The following is a 23,973-nucleotide window of genomic DNA, read 5'->3' on the forward strand; positions in this document are numbered from 1 at the left end:
GGGAATTGAACCAAGTAACCTTTTGCAAACATCTTCCAAATAAAGTTCTCAACAATTCCTTAGAACATTCTGAAACTCTAAAATGCTTTTACAAAACGTATTTCAAACACAGTTCACACAAACAGTTTATTCTCGCATTTCAGATTTCACCACATTATTGACATTTTTATTAAATCGTCGTTGAAAAATGTACTGAAAACAACGGCATAGAGGCATTTTACAACAATGACATGTTCTGAAGAGTTGTGTATTACATTCCAGGGAATATTTTTCCAAAAGAAAATATTCAAAAACAATTAAAGGTTTTGGAGATACGGTGCGAAATGTATATAAATTCTGGAATTTTTGCATATATTTTGAAATTTGAGGCAATAAATGTAGTTTTTCGAGTCCATTATTTCTCCAAATATTTTATTCTTGTCCTTATCTACAAATTTGCTTCAGATATCAGAAGAAGATTCGCATTGGTTTCAAAGATATAGCCCCGAATTTCTTTAAAACCTCAATATTTAACCATGTTTAGATGGGGCCATAACATCCGAGCTGGATCTGACACAACAAAATCCAACTAGGGTTTCCTGTCGTTTGGGTCAGTACTTTCAAAAAATCCTCAGTTCGAATTGTTTGCACAAGATCACGTTAAAAATGTTGCACAGTATAATATAACGTGTTTCATTCGCACACATTTCGACATACAGAAACAGGCTGTGAAAGACGAGTGTTGTCAAAGGTGAACTTATGAAAAAATTGTTATTATGTATATGTTTCCATGACTCTACCTCGATTATTGTGCCATGGAAAAAGGACTGTTTAGGTACCATAAACAGTGAGCCTGTTACTCCCAAAAACCCAAAAACTTTTGACATTTTAAATTACGTTCAACTAAGTTTGGGAGAAATTTTTTAAAAAAAGTTTGAGAGTTATCTTTTTTGGACCATTATTTCAGGAAGTATATTCTTACTCGGGAAAGAAATTGTACCGTTGTAAAAAGGGAAGCTAGGATAAACCACTAAAAATACAGAATGATCCGAGAGGAGCTCTTAAACTTCACTATTTCCGAATTTTGTGTGGGAGGTACGCGAAGGAGTGGACCGATATAGTCCATATTCGAACCAAATCAATTTCACCCTTCGAGAGTTATAGCTCACATAATTTTACAAACATAATTTGAACTTTTGTGGGGGAGGTACCTGAAGAAGTGGACCGATGTGTCCCATTTTATTAAATTAAAATTAAATTAAACTAAGTTTGGGAAAAATATTACGAAGTGACTAATTTGTGCCGGTTGACCCGTTCGAGTGTCGTGCGCACCAGCCAGCCAGACAGACAGGGCTAAATCGACTCTAAAGTGTCTGAAACGAATTTCGTCCAAACATACTTGGGGTCTAAAACCACTATTTCGATGAGGCAAAGTTTTGGTCGTATCAAAGAGTCATGTATCTTTCACTGATTTTGCTATAACTCGGTCAATTTTAAAAGAATAGACTTCAAATTTTCTTAGGCCTTAGGCCCTATCAGTTAACAGCGGAATCCTATGCAAATGCATATATGGTTAGGATGGTCGTAGAAAAATCCGATTAGACAGAAACTCGTTTTATCACAAAATAAAACGAATTAGGTCCAGAATTTTTTGCATATTTTGACAAATTTTTTACATATTTGCATAAAATGAGCACATGCAATAATATATACAAGGATTTGTGGTCTAAAAATCCCACCGAAATGACTGAAATATGGTATTAAGTCTTCGTTAGTGGTATGAAACTGTAGATCTGAAATTTGTCCGCATGGGTCCACGTCTTCATATAGCACCCATAGAACGGTACCTCCCGATTTCCGATATTTTGAAGGTTGTGACCTCAACATCACACTTAAATGGCTGACATTTTGTATAAAGTCTTCGTTGGGAGTATAAAACTTTCCACCAGAAATTTGTCAGTATAGGTCATATAGCCCCCATAGAACGGTATCTCCCAATTGTTGGTGTATTGAAAGTTGTAGCCTCAATATCCCACCGAAATGACTAAAATTTGGTATTTAGTCTTCGTTGGGGGTATAAAACTTTCCACCTGAAATTTCTCGGTACAGGTTCAAGTCTTCGTATAGCCACCATAGAACGGTACCTCCGGATTTCTGGTATTTTGAAGGTTGTGGCCTCAAAATCCCTTCGAAATGGGTGAAATTTGTCTTCTTTGGGGGTAAACAACTTTCCACTTAAAATTTGTCGGTTTAGGTTCAGGCCTTCATATAGCCCCCACAGAACAATACCTCCCGATTTTCAGTATTTTGAAGGTTGAGGCAGTGGTTATACATTTCTCTATTTTTATGACTTGTACATACAAACATTTTTGTTCCTATTATAGAAATATTTGTTGCATAAGAAAATATGTAAAATTTGCATATGCAAAATTTATGCATTTTACATAATTTTGCATATGCAAAATTTATACATTTTACATAATTTTGCATATGTTTCGATTGCAATTGAATCAGAAGCCAAAAATATGCCCAGTCCCAAAATTTGAATCGGACCAAAAATAGTGGTTGCATAAAATTCCGTTGTCTACTTATCAGTTTCGCCGATTTTGACAAAAATTGGTTCAGATTTGGATATAGCCCCCATACATCTTTCCCCGATTTTGCAATCAATCGGCCAATTTTAATTGAATAACGTTCAAATTTAATATGACTTGTTTTCTGGGGTCGTTGATCAGTTTCATAGATTTTGACAAAAAATCGCTTCCGAGTTTGACTACAACTCAGTCAATTTTTATTGAATGTCTTTCAAATTTGTCATCCATCAATAGAGAACATCTTTAAAAAGTCTTCTATCTAAAGAAGGCCTCTTCAACTGGTCTTATATATAGAAGACTCCTTTAGGAGATTAAAAGTTTTCAACTTAAAGAATGAATAAGGTATTTTATCAATAGAATACTGTTTTAGGAGAATACTTTTTTAGGGGGACTTTTATCTAAAGAACTCCTCTTTATGATGTCTTCTATCAAAGGAAGATCACGTTTATCATTAGAATACACCCTAAAGGGTGTCTTTATAGGAGCCCTAAAGTCTGTCTTTATTAACGCTCTAAAAGGTCATTATAGACGCCCCAAAAAGGTGTCTTTATAGACGCCCTAAATGGACAACCTCTAATGGGTGTCTCTATTTTACTTTATTTTTAACGAAATTGTTTACTGTGTCACGAGTCTTTTCAATCTTCCAAATGATAAAAAACATCAATGTATTGTAAATAATTTTTGACAATAGTCATAAATAAAAGAGTGAGTAATTAATAAAGTAAAAATAAACTACATGAAATGATTCCACGATTGAGATAGCAGAACTGAAAAAACTAACGTTTTTAGGTAACCATTTTTAACATGACAAATAAACAATTTTGCCCCAAAATGGGCGATTAGTCGATGATGAATCACCAAAAATATTGCCTTAAGCCAGACTTAAACAATCCCATTTTTTAAAAGCTCTGCCGCTTATCCCTTGAATAGCTAAAATAAATAAATGAATGAAACTGAAAATTGAATATGAATGTGGCGTGGTGTGGTGTGGTGTGGCGAAGAAGAAAAAAACTGTTTGTCTGTTGTGTTTGTAAGCGTAATCATAGTTGGAACTTCAGCAACACGTTTTTTTCTCGCTGTTCATTCATTCATTTTGCTTTCGCTTGTTGTGTCACAATTTTTTAAATGCATTTTAAATATTTTTTATTGCTATTAACATAGTTGGTGTTGTTGTTGTTGGTGTCAGCCATTATTGTTGTCATTTTGTTTGGATTTGCTCATAAATTATAAAACTGATACTTTTTTGCGCTTTTGTTGTTATTGTTATTGCTGCTGTTCATATAGAGGTCATTAACTTGTGTAGACACAAACGTTTAGAATCCATCCGAAGCCGTTAAAGAGGGGAGCAGTCGTATAACTAATGGGACAAGTTGATAATATCAAATGAATTGGCAATTTTCATTGATGTTGGCAATGATTTAGTAACGTTTTTCCACAAAAGTTGAATAATATAATTTTATTAGAACATTTTTAATAACGACAGTAATGGTATAAAAAAATCTAGAGTTTAGAAATTTTTTAAATATTTCTGTGACGAGAAGATTCTCTTTTTTAGATGGAGGGTGTTCGAAATAATTTTAAACTTTAAGTAGCAATTCTAGGGTATCACCTCCTCACTCTTGTTTGAGATCAATTTTTGTTGAAGTCTTTAATAAACCACTCAAACCAAATCATGTTGCCCTCGATTTTAGCCTTTTTAATTACGGTAAATAGGTTAAATCTTTTTTTTTGTATAAGATACAATGTTAATGACTAGCAAAAATTACAACACAGAAATCAAAGAAAACTGACACAAATGAAAAAAAAAGTACACAAGCACACAAGAGAATCGCCAACTCATAAAAAAGACATCAGAACAACAAAATAAAGAGGAAAAAAAAAATTGTCGTTATAAACGATCTATAGGGAGACTTTACAGAAGCCCTAACGTGAGTCGGTTAAGACGACCTAAAGGAAGTCTTTAAAGGCACTCAAAACTGATTTTGTATAGACACCTTAAATGGCGACTTTTTAGACGTCCTATATGGCGACTTTATAAATGCCCTAAAGGACGAATTTTTGGACGCCCTTAAGAACAATTTTATTGAAGCCATAAAGGTTAACTTTATAAACGCCCTAAAGGTCGAATTTATAGGCGCCTTAAAGGACGATTTTATAGACCTATATGCAACTTTATAAGAGATCCTAAGGCATGATTTATAAACGCCATAAGAGGCTACTATATATACGCCCGAAAGCAAGACTTTATAGGATCCCCTAAAGGCGATATATAGACCTTAAGGGCGACTTTATAGACGCTCTAAAAGACGCATAAAAGGGCGTCCTTATAGATGCCCCAAATGGCGATTTTATAGACGCCCAAAAGGGCGACTTTTTAGAAGCCCAAAAGTACGACTTCGTAGACGCCCAAAAGGGCGACTTTATAGACGCCCTAAAGCGTGACTTTATAGATGACCTAAAGGGCGACTTATAGACGACCTAAAGGGCGACGTTATAGACGCCCTAAAGGGCGACTTCATAGACGTCCTAAAGGGCGACTTAATAGACGCCCTAAATCAACTTTATAGACGCCCAAAAGGCTGACTTTATAGAAGCCCAAAAGGGAGACTCTATAGACGCTCTAAAGGGTGACTTCATAGACGCCCTAAAGGGCGAATATGTAGACGTCCAATTTGGCGACTTTATGGACGCCCAATATGGCGACTTTATATATGCCCTAAGGGGCGACTTTATAGACGCCCTAAAGGGCGACTTCATAGACGTCCTAAAGGGCGACTTAATAGACGCCCTAAAGGGCGACTTTATAGACGCGCTAAAGGACGAATTTATGGACGCCCTTAAGAACAACTTTATTGAAGTCATAAAGGTCAACTTAATAAACGCCCTAAAGGTCGAATTTATAGGCCCTTAAAGGACGATTTTATAGACCTAAAGGCAACTTTATAAGAGATCTTAAGGCACGACTTTATAGACGCCATAAAAGGCGAAAGCAAGACTTTATAGGATCCCCTAAAGGTGATATATAGATCTTAAGGGCGACCCTAAAGGGCGACTTCATAGACGTCTTAAAGGGCGACTTAATAGACGCCCTAAATCAACTTTATAGACGCCCAAAAGGCCGACTTTATAGAAGCCCAAAAGGGCGACTATAGACGCCCAAAAGGGCGGCATTATTGACGCTCTAAAGGGCGACTTTATAGATGACCTAAAGGGTGACGTTAAAGACGCCCTAAAGGGCGACTTTATAGACGCACTAAAGGACGACTTTATAGACGCCGTAAAGGGTAACTTTGTAGACCTATAGGGCGACTTTATAGACGCCCAGTAGGGTGACTTTATAGACTCCCAATAGGGTGACTTTATAGACGCCCAATAGGGTGACTTTATAGACTCCCAATAGGGTGACTTTATAGACGCCCTAAAGGGTGACTTCATAGACGACCTAAAGCGTGACTTTATAGACATTTTTCTGTATTGGTTGCAACATATCCCTTCTCCAGATTGGTCCGAAGCCCTAAAAGGGCGACTTTATAGACGCCCATAAGGGCGACTTTATAGACGGTCTAAAGGGCGACTTTATAGACGGTCTAAAGGGCGACTTTATAGACGGTCTAAAGGGCGACGCCCAAAAGGTGACTTCATAGATGCCCAAAAGGCCGACTTTATAGACGCCTTAATGGCCAACTTTGCAGACCTATAAGGCGACTTTATAGGCGCCCAATATGGCGACACATTTATTTGGTCCGTGCCGGGACGATGGAAACCCCAGGGCCAATATGGATGTGCTCAGTGTGTCACATCGGCATCCACCACACTTAACCTTCGGTGAGCTGCAATAGATGCCGGTAGTGGATGCATCTAAGGGGTTGTTCTGGGCCTGCCCATGCGAGGGTCTACGACAGAGACTATGTACAGCCCCCAGTGATTTGTCGTCATGTGAATACATAACCCTTGCGCAGTCCCTCCAACTGTTGCCGCACACGCAGCTTTTAACACCAGCCGTTGCTGTTTCAATCCCAAAAAAAAAATCCTTTTTGCAATTTGCACTGGACTCCGAGGTAAGATCGCGGAAATAGTGGATATCAAGAGTCTCAAGACTATCATGGTCGTGGCGGTGCAGGAAACCAAGCTCAACAACAACGACAGTTTACAGCGTTGTGATAGTTTCAACGCACTGAGAAAGGATCGCACCAGAAGTAGAGATGGGGGATTAGCTTTCATATTGCACCAGTCTGTTTAATACAGACTTATCTCGCTTGAGCCAGGCTCTAATGACATGGAATGCATGGGGGTAGCAGCCAGATGTGGAACTGCTAAGGTGGAGTTGCTGAACGTATATATCCCGCCAATAAATAGCTGTACTCTAGGTTATAAAATATATATTTCATATAAAAATATATTTCAACAATCGTGGATTTTTTACAAAATATTATAATCGTATATTTTTAAAAAAATATTTTTTTTAATAAATATAGCCCTGTATTAAAAAAATTAATATTTTAAAGACTATTTATCAATCGTGGATTTCTTAAAAAATATTTATCAATAATCGTGGATGTTTTAATAAATATTTAAAAATAATAGTGGATTTTTTAAAAACTATATACCAGTGATCGTGGATTTTTAAAAAATATTTCTTAATAATCGTGGTTTTGTTAAAACAATATTTGTTAATAATCGTGGATTTTTTAAAAGAAATGTATCAATAATCGTGGATTTTTAAAAAATATCTTTCAATAATCCTTTTTTTAAATATTTTTTAATAGTCCTGTATTTTTTAAAAAAAATATATTTTTAAAAGTCCTGGATTTTTTTAAGAAATATAGTCCTGTATTAAAAAAAAATATTTAAAAAATAGAGGGTTTTTTAAAAAATATTTATTAATAACAATATTTATTAAAAATCGTGTTTTTTTAAATATTTAACAATAATAGTGGATTTTTTTAAAAATTAATAATCGCGGATTTTTTAAAAAATATTTGTTAATAATTGTGGTTTTGTTAAAAAAAATTTAATAATCGTGGATTTTTTAAAAGATATTTATCAATAATCGTGGATTTTTTTAAAAAATATTTAACAATAATAGTGGATTTTTTAAAAAATATTTATTAATAATCGCGGATTTTTTAAAAAATATTTATTAATAATAATCGTGGTTTGGTTAAAAAATATATGTTAATAATCGTGGATTTTTTAAAAAATATTTAACAACAATAATGAATTTTAAAAAAAATATTAATAATCTAGGGGTTTTTTTAAATATTTATTAATAATCGTGGATTTTTTAAAGAAATATTTAACAATATTATTAGATTTTTTAAAAAATATTTTTTAATAATCGTGGATTTTTTAAAAAATATATTTTTCAATAATCGTATATTTAAAAAAAAAATTTTTTTAATAGTCCTGGATTTTTTAAAAAAATATGGTCCTGTACTTAAAATAATAAATATTTTAAATAATATTTATAAATCTTGGATTTAAAAAAAATTATCAATAATTGTGGATTTTTTTAAAAAATATCTTACAATAATAGTGGATTTTTAAAAAAAATATATGTATATCAACGATCGTGAATTTTAAATTTAAGATAATATTTTAATATTTTTAATAAAAAAAAATATATAAAAACATATTGTTAAAAGAAAATATATAAAAAAACTAGCTGACCCGGTTCCGCGTTGCTGTCCCGTCGTTTTGGATTTCCGTGTAAGCCTTTGTAATCTATTTACAATTTATCAGTTAAATATTGATCACTCTAGATTTTCGAACCGCATTGTTGGCCCGTCGTTTTTGTGACCAATGCATATTATCGGTGTTGTACTGTATTCTAAAATGTGGAATTGATCGCGCTTTCCCACCTATTGGAGCCCCGGTTAAAAGCGTTTTTATAGTCACGCTTACTAAAATTAAGGATATTATCTACAATTATACATTTTTGAAAAATTGGGTTGACCGCGATATTCCATTTCCGAGATGACCATTCAAGATCAAGACAGTAAAAATCATATTATTGCAAACGTTTTTTAAACAAAACGTTCAAAAATAACTATAATTTCACGATTTCTTAAAAAATTTTGTGGGGGAGGTACCCTGGTCACTCCACTGACCACTATAAAAAGTAGTTAAAAACCTATTCTCAGACCTACAAACTCCACATACAAAATTTCATCAAATTCGGTCCAGCCGTTTCGGAGGAGTTCAAAGCCGAACACCGTGACAGGAGAATTTTATATATATATATAGATATTAATAAAATTAGTATAACAAAAAATTTTTTGAAAAAAAGTCCTTATATGCGCCCTAAAGAAAGTCCTAATAGGCTACTTAAGGGGGGAAGTCTATGTAGACGTCGTGAAGGGGGTCTTTATAGACGCCCTAAAGGTAGTCTTTATAGACTAAAGAGCGACTTTTTATAGACGGAAATCTTTATAAAATCCCTAAAAGGAGTTTTTATGGACGTGCTAAAGGGCGAGTACATAAACGCTCTAACGTGAGTCTTTATAGTCCACCTAATGGCGACTATATAGACGGCTTAATGAACGACTTTAGAGACGCCCTAACGGGAGCCTTTTCCCTTTCATCTTTTACGATGTTCATGGAAAAAAGTTTCTTTTATTAGTTATGACATATTGAATTTTATCGTTTAATGACACTCTGTTGCAGCTTTATGCGCCACAGGTATCCCATTACATTCGGTGCAATTACAAAATGTGGTAATTCGCGATAGCAACAGATAATAATAACGATGATAATAATGACGCTCATAATGATTGTAATGGTGTTACACAGCCAGTAAGCCACTCTTTACTTTAAAAACGGAGAGAGATATCAAGTTTTCAATGATTATTTTGACCATGAATTATTATTTGATGTTTTTTGTTGTTGTATTTTCTGACCAGCAGCCAGCAATAAGAGTGAAGCGTAAAGTGTTAACCGGCATTTTTTGCTGTTGTAATAGTAAAACTGGTTGTGACGTTATTCGGTTATTCATATCATCATTAAACAAATAATAATACCACTTATTGCGAGTGTTGCTATGTAATTTACCAGCTTCAACAGGTTGGTTGGTGACTATGTAACTACATATACCTATTATGTTTAACATAATTACCGAATTATTTTTGGGGTATTACATTTATTTTTTAAAGAGAAAGAGGAAGTTGTATGTAAAGTTGGAAATAGTTTAGTGTGAACAAGAGTTGACATTTCTCACGAGGGAAGAAAGTACCGGATATATGTTCTAGGCTTAAAGTGTCCTAAAGATGTGGGGATTTTTTTATGATTATCTTTTTGTCACTGATACAAAGAGTATTTTAGGTGTAATTGAGGTATAAGAGCTCCATTTCATAACCCAAAAATTTACCACCTATAGCCCTTAAAAAGTACTTTCTTTAAATCCAATAATTCTTCAAAATATACAGTATGATCCTGATAATTCGTAATTCTTCTACTCTGTCCCCACATCACCATAAAAAACTCAACTGCTCAAGACATTTCTTTTGGTATATAAGGGTGGGTTTTTTGAGCTAAAACAACTTATGATACCCTCTCCATTAGGGTGGGGCGATTTGTGTGGAAGGAAAAAACCTTAATGAGCCCTTCGCGTTTCTGATTCCTGGGATTGAACTGAGCAAAAAAGTCCACTGGACCATATATCTACCGTGAAAATCGAGCCTCCCGATTTTGACTTTAAGCTTTTTATTGACGTTTTTTGGATATTTTAGCATATAACAGCCAAACCATTGAGATTTTCGATCCAACACAAATACAAAAATTTTAGCCAAGACAGTAACTGAAAACTCTCTAATACATCGCGAAAGCATTGGAACGCTCCTTCAGGCAGTTTTGGCCTTGAGAAGGTGCAAACTTTTCGAAAAATGTCGATAAATGACACTGTGCTACAAAAGTTGACCAGACAAATATTCCAGTGTTCTGATGCAAATTTATATCGTGTTGGGATCCATGGACAACGGCATTGTCGGCATTGTCAGTTCGTTGGGGTCACTTCGTTTTAGTTTTTTATAACGGTAAAAGTAGTGAAAATCTGGGTTTATTTTTTTATTTACTTATTTATATATTTGTGTATACCTGTACAACAAGACAAAGTCTTATAAATTACAGTACAGGTTTATAAAAAAAAAACTATTTCCATTTTTGAGAATTATAAAATTTTTGTAGAGATAAATGAAAAGTGTAACATAATTAAGTGTCAATAAACATTTTTAAAGTTAATTAGCATTTAAAATGTGATAAAAATAATAATAAAAAATAAATAAAAATATATGAATGAAAGCAAGCAAAGATGATTACAATTATAATGACCACAATATTTTCAGATTAAGTAGGATTACGGAAAAGAGAAGGATTACGGAAATAAAGCTCAAGTGTACGTTTAAAGTGGGATGCGTTGTTGATTAATGTGGAGAGTATTCCAAAGACGAATTGTACCAATGAAAAATTGCCAATCTGATACGAGGCTTCTACGGAGAAAGGGTTTGATCTTCCTTCCTCTTCTGGATATTGAAAGAGTAATTTTTTGACATAGATAGTTTGGGTTGTGAGTAGTTATGATCTTGTGCAAAAATTGCAAAGCTTTTGTGTTAAGGACAGTGGTGGAAACTGATTCCGTAAAGAGAATTGGTGAGATGAGATATATCCTGCGTTCTACTCAGCCCATAGACATAACGAATAATACTATTGAAAGCCCTGTTTAGTTTAAGACGACTCTGAGAGTCACAATGTGCAAATATTTCAGAACCGTACAGCAGTCCTGGTACCAAATAGGTTTTGGCCAGTAGACGACGTATGCTTAGAGGCGTAAAGGAATGGGTTAGCCATAAAGTGCGAATTTTTGCAAATGTCTGCCCAACAACAGTATCGACGTGATTTGACCAGCTTAATGAAGAGTTAAACACTACTCCCAAGTTTTTAGCAGAAGAAACTTGCTCAATTCGTTCATTATTTATACGAATATTAATGTTCTGGAAAGATAATCTTTTGTTTCTGTGGATGATTAGGCATTTGGATTTATTTGGATTAAGGAAAAGTCCATTAGCTTTGGCCCAGTCGTGCACATGGCATAGGTCGTCATTGATTTTTTCGACACAGTGGTTGATATTATTAATGTGACTACTCAAACTCTGGGTTTCTTACATTTTCAAATTTAAACGGACATGTCTTCTTTTTTCACAACGGATTTCTAGTGATCCTTCTTCCTTTTAAAGGGGTGAATAATATCTTTAGAACAAGTTATTATTTGTTTAAATCGGTTAACAAATGGCTAAGTAATTGTGGTTTAAATCTGAAAAACCACTCAAAAAAACTATAACTCAATTTCTCATAATTTTCAAAAATAATTTTCAAAAGGAAGAAGGATCACTAGAAATCCGTTGTGAAAAAAAAGAAGATGTGTCCGTTTAAATTTGAAAATGTAAGAAACCCAGATTTTCACTACTTTTACCATTATAAAAAAATAAAACGAAGTGACCCCAACGAACTAAAGGCATTGTCGTTGTCTATGGATCCCAACACGATATAATATTGCATCAGAACACTTGAATATTTTTCTGGTCAACTTTTGTAGCAAAGTGTCATTTATCGACATTTTTCGAAAAGTTTGCACCTTCTCAAGGCCAAAACTGCCTGAAGAAGCGTTCCAATGCTTTCGTGGTGTATTAGAGAGTTCTTAATTACTGTCTTGGCTACAATTTTTGTATTTGTGTTGGATCGAAAATCTCAATGGTTTGACTGTTATATGCCAAAATATCCAAAAAACGTCAATAAAAAGCTTAAAGTCAAAATCGGGAGGCTCGATTTTCACGGTAGATATATGGTCCAGTGGACTTTTTTGCTCAGTTCAATCCCAGGAATCAGAAACGCGAAGGGCTCATTAAGGTTTTCAAATCGCCCCGGCCTACTCTTCATATTTTAAGTGTAGGGGATACAAAATGTCCATCAATATGTTTTTTCCTAATTGTACATAAAATCCACTAATTTAGCCGTCATTATTGTTTTTTACTTCGCAACAACAAAGGCTAATTTGTAACATTAAAATTATATTGTGTTATTGTTTATAATTATTTGCCCATCCACATTTAACAATCTCTCTATAGCATTTTGTTTTAGCAATCACTTGAACACCCAAGCGCCTTCATTTCGATTTTTTTGTTTTCATTTAACTTAACAAGTTTGGCGCTTAAGTCTTTTGTTTTTACTCCCTGACTACTTGTTTTTATTGTGTTGTGTTTACTTGCTGCTGCAATACTGTTGTGGGCTAACTTGACTATGCTGGCTGGCTAACTTAGTTGTTACCTTACCCACTGGCGTTGTTAGTTGTTGCATTTTGCCTGTCGGTCGGTATCCATTTATGGTTGATTTATACACCCATTATAGTCTAAGTTGTCTCTGGTGATTGGCCAGAGTTATTGTTTTGCAAATTGACAGATAGATCTCGACTATTTACTATTGTTGTTCGCTAAACACTATTTGCTATGCAGTCAATAGATTTATGGCAATTTAATTAATAGTTGTTGCTGTTTTTATTGTTAGTTTTTATTTTTTTATTGTATGGCTGACTGCGAGGTGTTTTGTTAGGTGTTGTTGCATGTTTTGTTTGTTGTTCTTGTTGTTACTGATTTGCTTGTTAAGATATCATATCAATTAATTTGTGAGAGATTAGTAATTATCGTGTTATATGACACGTGTGTTCTGTCTGTCATATGTGGGTCAGTATGGCTAAGAAGAACATGATTTTTTATACATATAAATACAAATGTATGTATATCTTTTAAACCAACCACCAAAAAAGTTCAACAATTATTGAAACAATATTATACATTTAAACAAAAAATCGTAGATTTTTTAACAAATATTTTTCAATAATCTTGGATTTTTTAAAAAACATTTTTAATAATCCTGGATTTTTAAAAAAATATTTTTCAATAACCTTGAATTTTTTAAAAATATTTTTCAATAATAGTGGATTTTCATTTTTTTTTTAATAATTGTGCGTCTTTCCAATAATATTTTTTTTTTAAATTCACGGTTTGAATAATTATTAATGTGATGCCGCAGCATCCAACAGACAGCCGCAGCTCGTCTGTTTAAAAATGTTGAGAAGAAAAAAACACCAACCGGACGGTTCGAATGCTATTTCGATTCTGTTCATTCTTTATTTTCAATCATCTTATGTTCTAGGTCGTCATATCACACTAAACTACTTAACACTACTTATCGCATAATGTGATCTAATCATATCTTGTTTACCCCCGCAAAGGGTCGTTACATTAACATACAGATAGAAAGGTTATAAGTGCACACAGCACTTAAGACAATCATAAACCTACTTAAGGAATTAAGATTTACGATCTATGAAAGTAAAACGATCTTCTAAACCTAAATGTCTAGCTGTTATCAATACAAACAGATAATTCTGTTCGAATATATTTCGAACATGCTGACCACTCGCCAAGAGATGGCAACAACAAAGTTCTGTTCAAAGTATGTTCAAAATACTCGCAAAGAGATGACAGCTGAAAATTTATGTTCAAAGTATTTTGAACACGGTTATTAAAAAATTAATTTTTATAATATCCACGATAATTGAAAAATGTATTTTTAAAATATACACGATAATTGAAAAATTAATTTTTAAAAATCCACGATTATAGAAAAATTATTTATTTAAATTTCTAAGGCTATTGAAAATTAATTTAAAAAAATCCACGATTATTGAAATCGTGGATTTATTATAATTTTTTTTCAATAATCGCAGATTTTTTAGGAAATATTCTTTAAAAATCGTGGATTTTTAAAAATATTTTTCAATAATAGTGAATTTTTAAATTTTTAGAAATAATTGTGTGTTATTTCAATAACATATTTTTTTAAAAATGCACAGTTATTGAAAAATTCATTTTTAAAATGTCCACGATAATTGAAAAATTCATTTTTAAAAAAATCCACGATTATTGAAAAATTCGTTTTTAAAAAAAAAAACAACGATTATTGAAAAATTAATTTTTAAATACTACGGGTATTGAAAAATTAATTTTTAAAAAATTCACGATTATTGAAATATTATTTATTTAAAATTCCAAGGCTATTGAAAAATTCATTTTTAAAAAAATCCACGATTATTGAAAAATTAATTATTAAAAAATCTACTGTTATTGAAAAATTATTTTTTAAAAAATTCACGGTTATTGAAAAATTAATTATATAAAAATCCACGATTATTGAAAGATTAATTTTTAAAAAATCCACGATTATTGAAAAATTAATTATATAAAAATCGACGATTATTGAAAGATTAATTTTTAAACAATCCACGATTATTGACAAATTAATTTTTTAAAAATCAAAGATTATTGAAAATTTAATTTTTATTAAAAATTCAATTTTTAAAAACCTACGATTTAAAAAAAAGAAATTGTAAAAAATCCACGATTATTAAAAAATAATTTTTAAAGATTGAAGAATTATTTGTCCCACTTGTATGGGAAGGTGCGACATAAACATTTATAATTGTCGGATCAATCTGATTTTTTCAGTATATGCTAAAAACAAGTAAAAAATACTTTAGCCAAAAAATCATCAATATGGGTCCAGTTTTTCCTATAGCCCCCATGTAGCGGTACCACCCGATTTCAGGTATTTTGAAGCTTTTATCTACATTTTCGGCCCCAATTGGCTGTACTTTGGTATTTGGGGTTCCCAAAGGTCAAAAACCTTCTGCGCCAAAAATTGTGGTCTTAGGTCCAGGTTTCGGTATAGCTCTCATATTACGATACCTCCAGATTTCAGGTATTTTGAAGATGTTATCAACATTTTCGGCCCGAATTGGTTGTAAATTGCCATTTGGAGTTCTCAATGATCAAAAACTTCTGCGCCAAAAATTGTGGTCTTAGGTCCAGGTTTAGGTATATCCCTCATATTACGGTACCTTCCGATTTCAGGTATTTTGAAGATTTTATCAACATTTTCGGTTCGAATTGGTTGTAATTTGCCATTTGGAGTTCTTAGTAGTCAAAAAACGTCTCCGACTGGTATCGTGGACAGGAAAGGAAACAAATTATACCATTTGAGGTCAGAATATTTCATGGTAGGGGATGTGAGACCGAACTTTACATTTTCGTTTGTTTTTCATATTATATGTAGCATCATACATATATCAAAAATATACAAATGTAAAAATACATTCATATGTAGATCCCAATTACAATTAAAACACAAAACAAAGAAGAAACTGAGAATACAGTAATACGGCATATTCACTGAAACGACCAGAGGCATCGTCACTATTTCGAATATTCTTCAAAAAATTTGGAGAGTGGCGAAGGATGGCGAAGTTAGTAAAACTCAACTTAAATTTTTAGGATTTGAAAAAAAAATCCACAAAAAAGTATTATAAAAATGTGATTTCCAGCACATTTTATGCGAATAATGTGTACACATTTTTATGTGAAAGTAATTAGAAAACCTTGTGCCAAAACTTCCATTTCGAAAAAAATAATTTTATCCTTTCAATTTTGAGTTACTTGCTTTGTAAGAAGTCACAACCTTACTGATGTTTTTCAAGTTTTTAAGAGATCATACGTAAATGTCAACTTTTTCTGTTTTGTTTTGCTAAATACCGTTATAAATTACAAAAACAGTGCTGGAATATTAAAATATGATATGTTAGAGACAATTTGCTGAATTGTCGCAGAGATTTGCTGATATCGATTTTTCGATTTTTGTCGCAGGTTGGGACCAGTGTGCATTGGCTTAACTTCATCATTACTCTCTATTATAGAGAGTAATGTTTACAAAACGCACTGACAAATTTACTGATCGCTACCAATATCATGATTTCATCCCGGCGAAGGGAATTATCAATTAATTTTATTTCCAAGATTGGTAACCAATCCAATAAGGCCGTATATGTTACAAAAACAAACTTAACATAAACTGCACTCAAATCTTATATTAGAACTTAAATCTAATAAATACATTTCATCATATGATTGAATCTTCAACTACAACAAAACAAAATGCCCAATTATTGAGTGGACTTTAAAAAAATAAGTGCACGATTATTGAAAAATTATAATTTTTAAAAAATTCCACCTTTATTATATAAAACTAGCGGACCCGGCGAACTTCGTCTCGCTATTAAGGAATAAAATTTCATACAAAAACTCAATTTTCGATTTTTCCAATTTTCCGACTTTTCCAGAGGGATTTTCCAAAATTTTCTTCCGTAAAGACCTTCTCCTCGAAAATGCGAATAACTGACTAAAAATTTTACAGAAATCGTCCTAGCCGTTCTCATTTTATGAATTACTATACATTTTTTACACCATTTTTATATATATAGATATTCTTTAAAAAAAATCCGTAATTATTGCAAAAATACTTTTTAAAAAATTCACCATTATTATTAGACATGTCTATTAGATAGAAATTTGATGTAATATTAAAAAAATCAATAATACGTACAATCTAACCAATTTTGAAAAATATATTTTAAAAAATCCACCATTATGGAAAAATGTTTTTTAACGAAATCCACGATTATCATAAAAATATTCTTTAAAAAATTACTTTTATTAAGAAAATATGTTTTTAAATACATGTGGATATAAAAGTTGTCTGTTTTTTTATTTAAAATTTGTATTTAGAAAACCACACTTCCACTCACTTCTTGCTCTAATGGTCCGAAAATATTCTCCAAAATATCCAGATTTATTGCTGTGTTAGTCTCGGAAAAAATATATTTTTTGGAAATCTTTAAAAACGCGATTATAAATTTGTTTAGGAGGTGGTGTTAAACCATTTGAAAAAATTCTGTTATTATAGTTTAACATTGATGCCTATAAACAGTTGTCCCAAGGAATTGTGACAACTCTAAATATGTTAAAAAAATTGGTCCGTTAACAAAGTCCAAAATTGGTGCGAATCTATGGTGAAATAGAAAATATCCCAACAATTTCACTGTTTGTGTTAAAATTTCCCGTCGTTATTTTACCCAAATGGTTGGTGTCTAAACTACAAGCAAATATTTCCTGCTACCATAGCCACCAACCTCCGTTATAACACTGTGTGTACAGTACTGTAGACATTTCCCTCTTTGTATTTAACATTGCTTCTCATCTATTAACATTTCCCCCAATGCTAATATAGAACTGTTATTTATGTTTTTCTTGTTTTTTTTTTACAGTCGTACACCCGGCTCACGCCAACCATCACCAGCCGAAGAGACCCTACCACGTCCCCCTACCCTACTCGATCCCTCTCAACATCCAGCATTTCCACCACATGCATTCAACCATATGTTGGGTGCAGCCGGAATGGATCATCCTGGCAATTCATCAGCCAATACCGGTGCCGGTGGTCCCGGTGGCCAAGGTCAACAAATGAACTCCTCATTTCCACATCATCAAATGCCACAAATGAATCAGCTACAGCCACCAGTTATGAACGGTGTGGGTGGTATGCAAATGGCACAGGTAAGTTGGAAGGATTGAGATATGATTTTGATTTGAAACCGGTTTGATATTTGTCTTTTTTTGTCCCCCTTAATGCAGAGTCCAATGATGAATCATCAAGGTCAACAGGGTCCCAATCAAATGGAATCACCAGGAAATCTATTGCAGCAACAGCCTCCTAATTTTGATGTACAGGTAAGTGGGATTTTTGAAAAACTGGCGTGTTTTAAAGCAAAATGCCTATGGAAGGCGTGTTTCCTATCGCCACGGGTTTAGCTTAGTTTCGAGATAGCACAGTAGAATCGGTAAAATACTACGCGTAGACCATTGGACGATTGCCTTCGTTACAGTAACATGGAAAACGAGGAGAGAATTCAAATATATTTGGAAAGTCGAATAAATAACTATATCAAGTCAACAAGGTTCTTTATCTGCATCCTAAGCGCTGCGGCCTAAGGAATTTAGGACCATGTTCCTACATCTCAGTTTGTCGCATATAGCTCTGGGCAGGCCAAAAAGGTTGCTTCCATAGACCCTTTCTGAAATAAAATGTTCTTCGGTATACCCCTTCTGAAAGAAAGGGTGTTGCAATAGACCCCTTCTGAAAGTAGGGTGCTTCGATAGACCCCTTCTGAAAGTAAGGGTGCTCAGATATACCCCTTCTGAAAGAAAGGATGCTTCGATAGACCCCTTCCGAAACAAAGGTGTTTCGATAAACCTCTTCTGAGAGTAAGGGTGCTTTGATAGACCCCTTCTGAAAGAAAGGGTACTTCGATAGACCCTTTCAGAAAGAAAAGAACCTTTCTAAAATAAAGGATTCTTTGATAGACCCTTTCTGAAAGAAGGCGTGCTTCGACAGGCTCTTTTTGAAAAAAAGCGTGCTTTGATAGACCCCTTCTGAAAGAAAGGGTGCTTTGATAGACTCTTTCTGAAAGAAAGCGTTCTTCGATAGATCCTTTCTGAAAGGAAGGGGGCTTCGATAAACCCTTTCCGAAAGAAAGGGTGCATCGATAGATCCTTTCTGAAGGAAAGCTTGCTTCGATAGACCCCTTCTGAAAGAAAAGGGGCTTCGATAGACCCTTTCTGAAAGAAAAGACCCTTTCTGCCCTGTCTGAAAGAAAGGAGATTTGAATAAAAGCGTTGTATGTGGTCAACAAGGTTGGCTTGAGGACCTTGTTACTACATCTCAGCTTGTGGCATGCGCGGACGACGTGAACATGCTGTCGAAGGTGACCCCTAGTATTTTGGGATAGTTTGTGACATTCAATTCTGTTCTCACCTCTGTCGTCCATGTGGTGAACAGAGTGGCCGTATATTTAGTGGCGGATATTTGCATATTTCTCGCGTGGATAAAGGCGGTAAGATCAGTCAAATAGGAGTTCTATCAGACGGCTTTCTCTGGTTGAGTCCTCGACAAACATGTGTGGAGATGGTGTGCAGCGTTGTTGTCGTGCTGTGCTGCTTACGGAATCAATGCTGATGATCGGCAACTGCATAGCTATTTCTGATGCTGCGGAGTGCTAAGACCTTTAGGGTCTTTGCTAAAAAAGCGAAATCGGTCTGTACAATTTACCTTTGCTGCATTCTTGCCTGCTGTCAGTAGAGGAACCACGCTGCCCATTTTCCATATGGAGGGTGGCTAGCGACAGGTTGGGAAATTTAGTGAGATACTCCACTCCCAACCCAGTTGCTTCAACATTACCATGGACATTCCATCGCAACATTATCCATTTTAAATTGTTCATCCTCGGCAGAATGAGATCCACTGCAACGTAGTACTCTTCCCTTCGCCCTGTCAGTGACAAACGTGACAGGAATACTGTCTTCCTTCTTTTCAGGGTTCGAGAGTGACTTAGCCGTTGCCCACAATTCACTTATTCCGGTTCCAATGCTGCAACTCTTCAGATGATTTAACCACTTGTTCCGCTTATTCTCACCGACCAACCTGTTAACTTCCAGTGGCAGCTCCCTGACTTTGTGGTCACTGGGGTTGGCACGACGAAGCTCATTTGCTAATATCGTCGCCTTTACTGGGAAGTTTGGTCTCACTTCGGGTATTCGACCAGTAGATATAGGCGAGCGGCTGCAACGGAGTGGTGATGAGTCTGAACGTCCTTTCTGCTACCCGAACATCAGAAGGGTTAGCAGTCCTCTGAAGCGGTGATTGGTGAAATCTCTGAAACTAGGCCAATTAGCTTCCATTGCTGATGAAAGTGCGGCGTTCAGAGCTGATGAAATCGGGCGGCATACTGATGAAGACAATAATGGTCTCACCCAAGAGAAACGACAGGCGACGTCATTTGTCAGACCACGATTGTTATGTCTAGCGAACTGTGACCTTATCCGCTAATTCGGGTAGCGGTGTCTTCATTGACCGTGCGAAACATCGAGCTCAGCCAGCACTGTACCCCTTTGGTCATTTCCAGGCACCAAATGCCACGACTTTTGATGAGCATTAAAGTAACTAAAATCAGACGGTTATGACTTTCCAAAAGCGGACTACTGTTGGTCCTATAACCTGGAGTACAGCTAATTATCGGTGGGATGTATACGTTCAGCAACTCTACCTCGACAGTTCCACACCTAACTGCTACCCCCATATATTGTACATACGGGTCATTAGAGCCAGGCTCAAGCGATATAGGTATGTATTGAATAGACTGTTACAGTTGAAAAGCTAATCCCCCACCTCCACTTCTGTTGCTATCCGTATTCTGAAGACGGCGACAACTCACAAGGAGCCGTGTTCACGCAACATGCAGATACATAGTCCCTCGGATGAAATAGTCCAGAAGAACCCTTGAGATGCACCCACTCGCGGCATTCCGGGCCATCCGGTACGAGAGCACCCGCTGCCGTGGGATTGCATTTATATTTTCTTCCAGCGAGGTTATGTCAACATCTGACACCTTGCTTTGTATTGAACTATTCGGAGAGGTTCATTCCTGCTGTAACTGAGGGGTGTTTGAAAGCTATCCTGCATAGCCGTACAAATTTCACAGAGTGAAACTAATAGAGAAAAATTCTTTATTCCCTATGAAGGACTTTATACGCCTATAATATTTGTCCACACTCCATTCTACTTCTATTTATACTTCCTCCCTAATTTGTTGTTGGCCAGGAAGAGAAAGAAAAAACTTTTTATTGAATAATTTATATTCCTTTTTAAGAATATATTAATGGCCATTTGATTTCCTTGTGGAGATATCAAGCCGGCATGTCGTAGAAATGCATAACTGCAGGAAAGAGAGGAAGAAGAAATAGCTTTCTCCTTTTCTTTGGTTGTCAATGTCCATTGCAATTTGATTTCTTTTTTTTTGTACTTCATTGCACTGCAAACATACGAAGTGTTGAAAAGTATTTGTCGAAATGGTTAAAGTATGGATGGAAAATTGTTGTCTTTCCCACAAAAGTTTCAAGTTAGAGAGGGAGGGGGAACATTGAAATTTTCTTGGCTTGCCACCATAGCAAATGGGCGTGCGTCCCTCCACATGTGTCTGTGATATGTAATGGAATAAATTTTAAGCCAGAATATGTAGTTTTATTTTCGACTATTTTTTTTCTAAAGTTCGTTTGGTTTGTAATGAAATGCAGTCAATATTGCTCAAGTTCCGTGTTCAATTCGCTTTTCATTCACATTTTTTTTTTTCATTTCTTCCTTTTTTTCTAGACATGTTGCCACTCAGAAACCACATGTGTGGAAAGTTTTTGTCTACTGATCCTGTGGCTGGTTGGATGCAGGCGGGCAAGACGAGAATGTATCTAACTGCTCCTGTTGAGAATTACAGGCAGCAAATAAAAATTCGTATCAAACCAACAGATGAAATGTTAATTTCATCCTGTCTTGTATCCTCTTTCCATTCCGAACAAAAAAATGCTAAATTCTTGTATGGCATGGCAAATTTGAACAGACAGACTGAGTAGTGTGCGGGAAATGTTCACAGTTAGCAACCAATGCGAATAAGAATTTGCCACTAATCTAATCGACAGCATAAAAAATACAACAATTCTATGAATTTGTGGGTGTCTCTTTTTTGTTGCCACGTTTTTTTGGTTATTGACTTTTATGGGCCATCAAGTAATAGCTTCCTCTTCTTCTCACTTACTATTCACTTCAGTGACGATTGGTTATATGTGTTTGAAAACTTTAAGAGTGCAATTTCAATTGGAAATCTTGCATAAACATTTTTTTAAACAATTTTTATTATCCACAATTGTGAATAAATTTATCTACGCCATTGGATAAATTTATTCACTATTGTGGATCGAATTATCCACGCATATGGAAAAATAATTCACGACTGTGGATAAAATTATCCACGCATGTGGAAAAATAATTCACGTCTGTGGATAAAATTATCCACGTCTGTGGATAAAATTATTCACGCCTGTGGATAAAATTATCCACGCCAGTGGATAAAATTATCCACGCCTGTGGATAAAATGATTCACGTATGTGGATCAAATGTTCCACATCAATGGATAAAATTATCCACGCCTGTGGATAAATATATCCACGCCTGTGGATAAATATATCCACGCCTGTGGATAAATATATCCACGCCTGTGGATAAATATATCCACGCCTGTGGATAAATATATCCACGCCTGTGGATAAATATATCCACGCCTGTGGATAAATATATCCACGCCTGTGGATAAATATATCCACGCCTGTGGATAAATATATCCACGCCTGTGGATAAATATATCCACGCCTGTGGATAAATATATCCACGCCTGTGGATAAATATATCCACGCCTGTGGATAAATATATCCACGCCTGTGGATAAATATATCCACGCCTGTGGATAAATATATCCACGCCTGTGGATAAATATATCCACGCCTGTGGATAAATATATCCACGCCTGTGGATAAATATATCCACGCCTGTGGATAAATATATATGCACGCCTGTGGATAAATATATATGCACGCCTGTGGATAAATATATCCACGCCTGTGGATAAATATATCCACGCCTGTGGATAAATATATCCACGCCTGTGGATAAATATATCCACGCCTGTGGATAAATATATCCACGCCTGTGGATAAATATATCCACGCCTGTGGATAAATATATCCACGCCTGTGGATAAATATATCCACGCCTGTGGATAAATATATCCACACCTGTGGATAAATATATCCACGCCTGTGGATAAATATATCCACACCTGTGGATAAATATATCCACGCCTGTGGATAAATATATCCACGCCTGTGGATAAATATATCCACGCCTGTGGATAAAATTATCCACGCCTGTGGATAAAATTATCCTCGCGCGTGGATAAAATTATCCATGCCTGTGGATAAAATTATTCACGCCCGGGGATAAAATTATCCACGCATGTGGATAAAATTATCCACGCATGTGGATAAAATTATCCACGCATGTGGATAAAATTATCCACGCATGTGGATAAAATTATCCACGCATGTGGATAAAATTATCCACGCATGTGGATAAAATTATCCATGCCTGTGGACAAATTTAATCATGCCTGCGGACAAATTTACCCATGCCTGCGGACAAAATTATCCACGCCTGTGGATAAAATTATCCACGCCTGTGGATAAAATTATCCACGCCTGTGGATAAAATGATCAATGCTTGTGGATATAATTATCCACGCCTGTGGATAACATTATCCACGCCTGTGGATAAAATTATTAACGCACGTGGAAAAAATTATCCACGACTGTGGATAAAATTATCCTCGACTGTGGATTAAATTATACACGTTTGTGAATAAAATTATCCACGACTGAGGAATATCCACGCTTGTGGGTAAGTTGTCTACGCACGTGGATAGAATTATTAACGCTTGTGAATTAAATTGTCCACGCGTGTGAATAAAGTTATCCACTCCTGTGGATAAAATGATTCACGCAAGTGGATCAAATTATCCACGCC

General features: G+C 34.9%; 1 protein-coding gene across 6 annotated transcripts in view; it reads left to right on the forward strand.

Annotated features, from left to right (window-relative positions):
- LOC141404703 (maternal protein pumilio-like) overlaps positions 1–23,973 on the forward strand; it is a 551,168-nt gene that overhangs the window by 180,117 nt on the left and 347,078 nt on the right. For all 6 annotated transcript variants that reach the window (XM_073988353.1, XM_073988318.1, XM_073988350.1 and 3 more), the window contains exons 7-8: positions 17,779–18,067; positions 18,146–18,241. In XM_073988353.1, the coding sequence (XP_073844454.1) occupies positions 17,779–18,067; positions 18,146–18,241 (385 nt within the window). The remainder of the gene's footprint in view (positions 1–17,778; positions 18,068–18,145; positions 18,242–23,973) is intronic.

This window comes from Musca autumnalis, unplaced genomic scaffold (genome assembly GCF_047663935.1).
Source record: "Musca autumnalis isolate F117 unplaced genomic scaffold, ASM4766393v1 scaffold_1, whole genome shotgun sequence".
Taxonomy (NCBI): Eukaryota; Metazoa; Arthropoda; class Insecta; order Diptera; family Muscidae; genus Musca; species Musca autumnalis.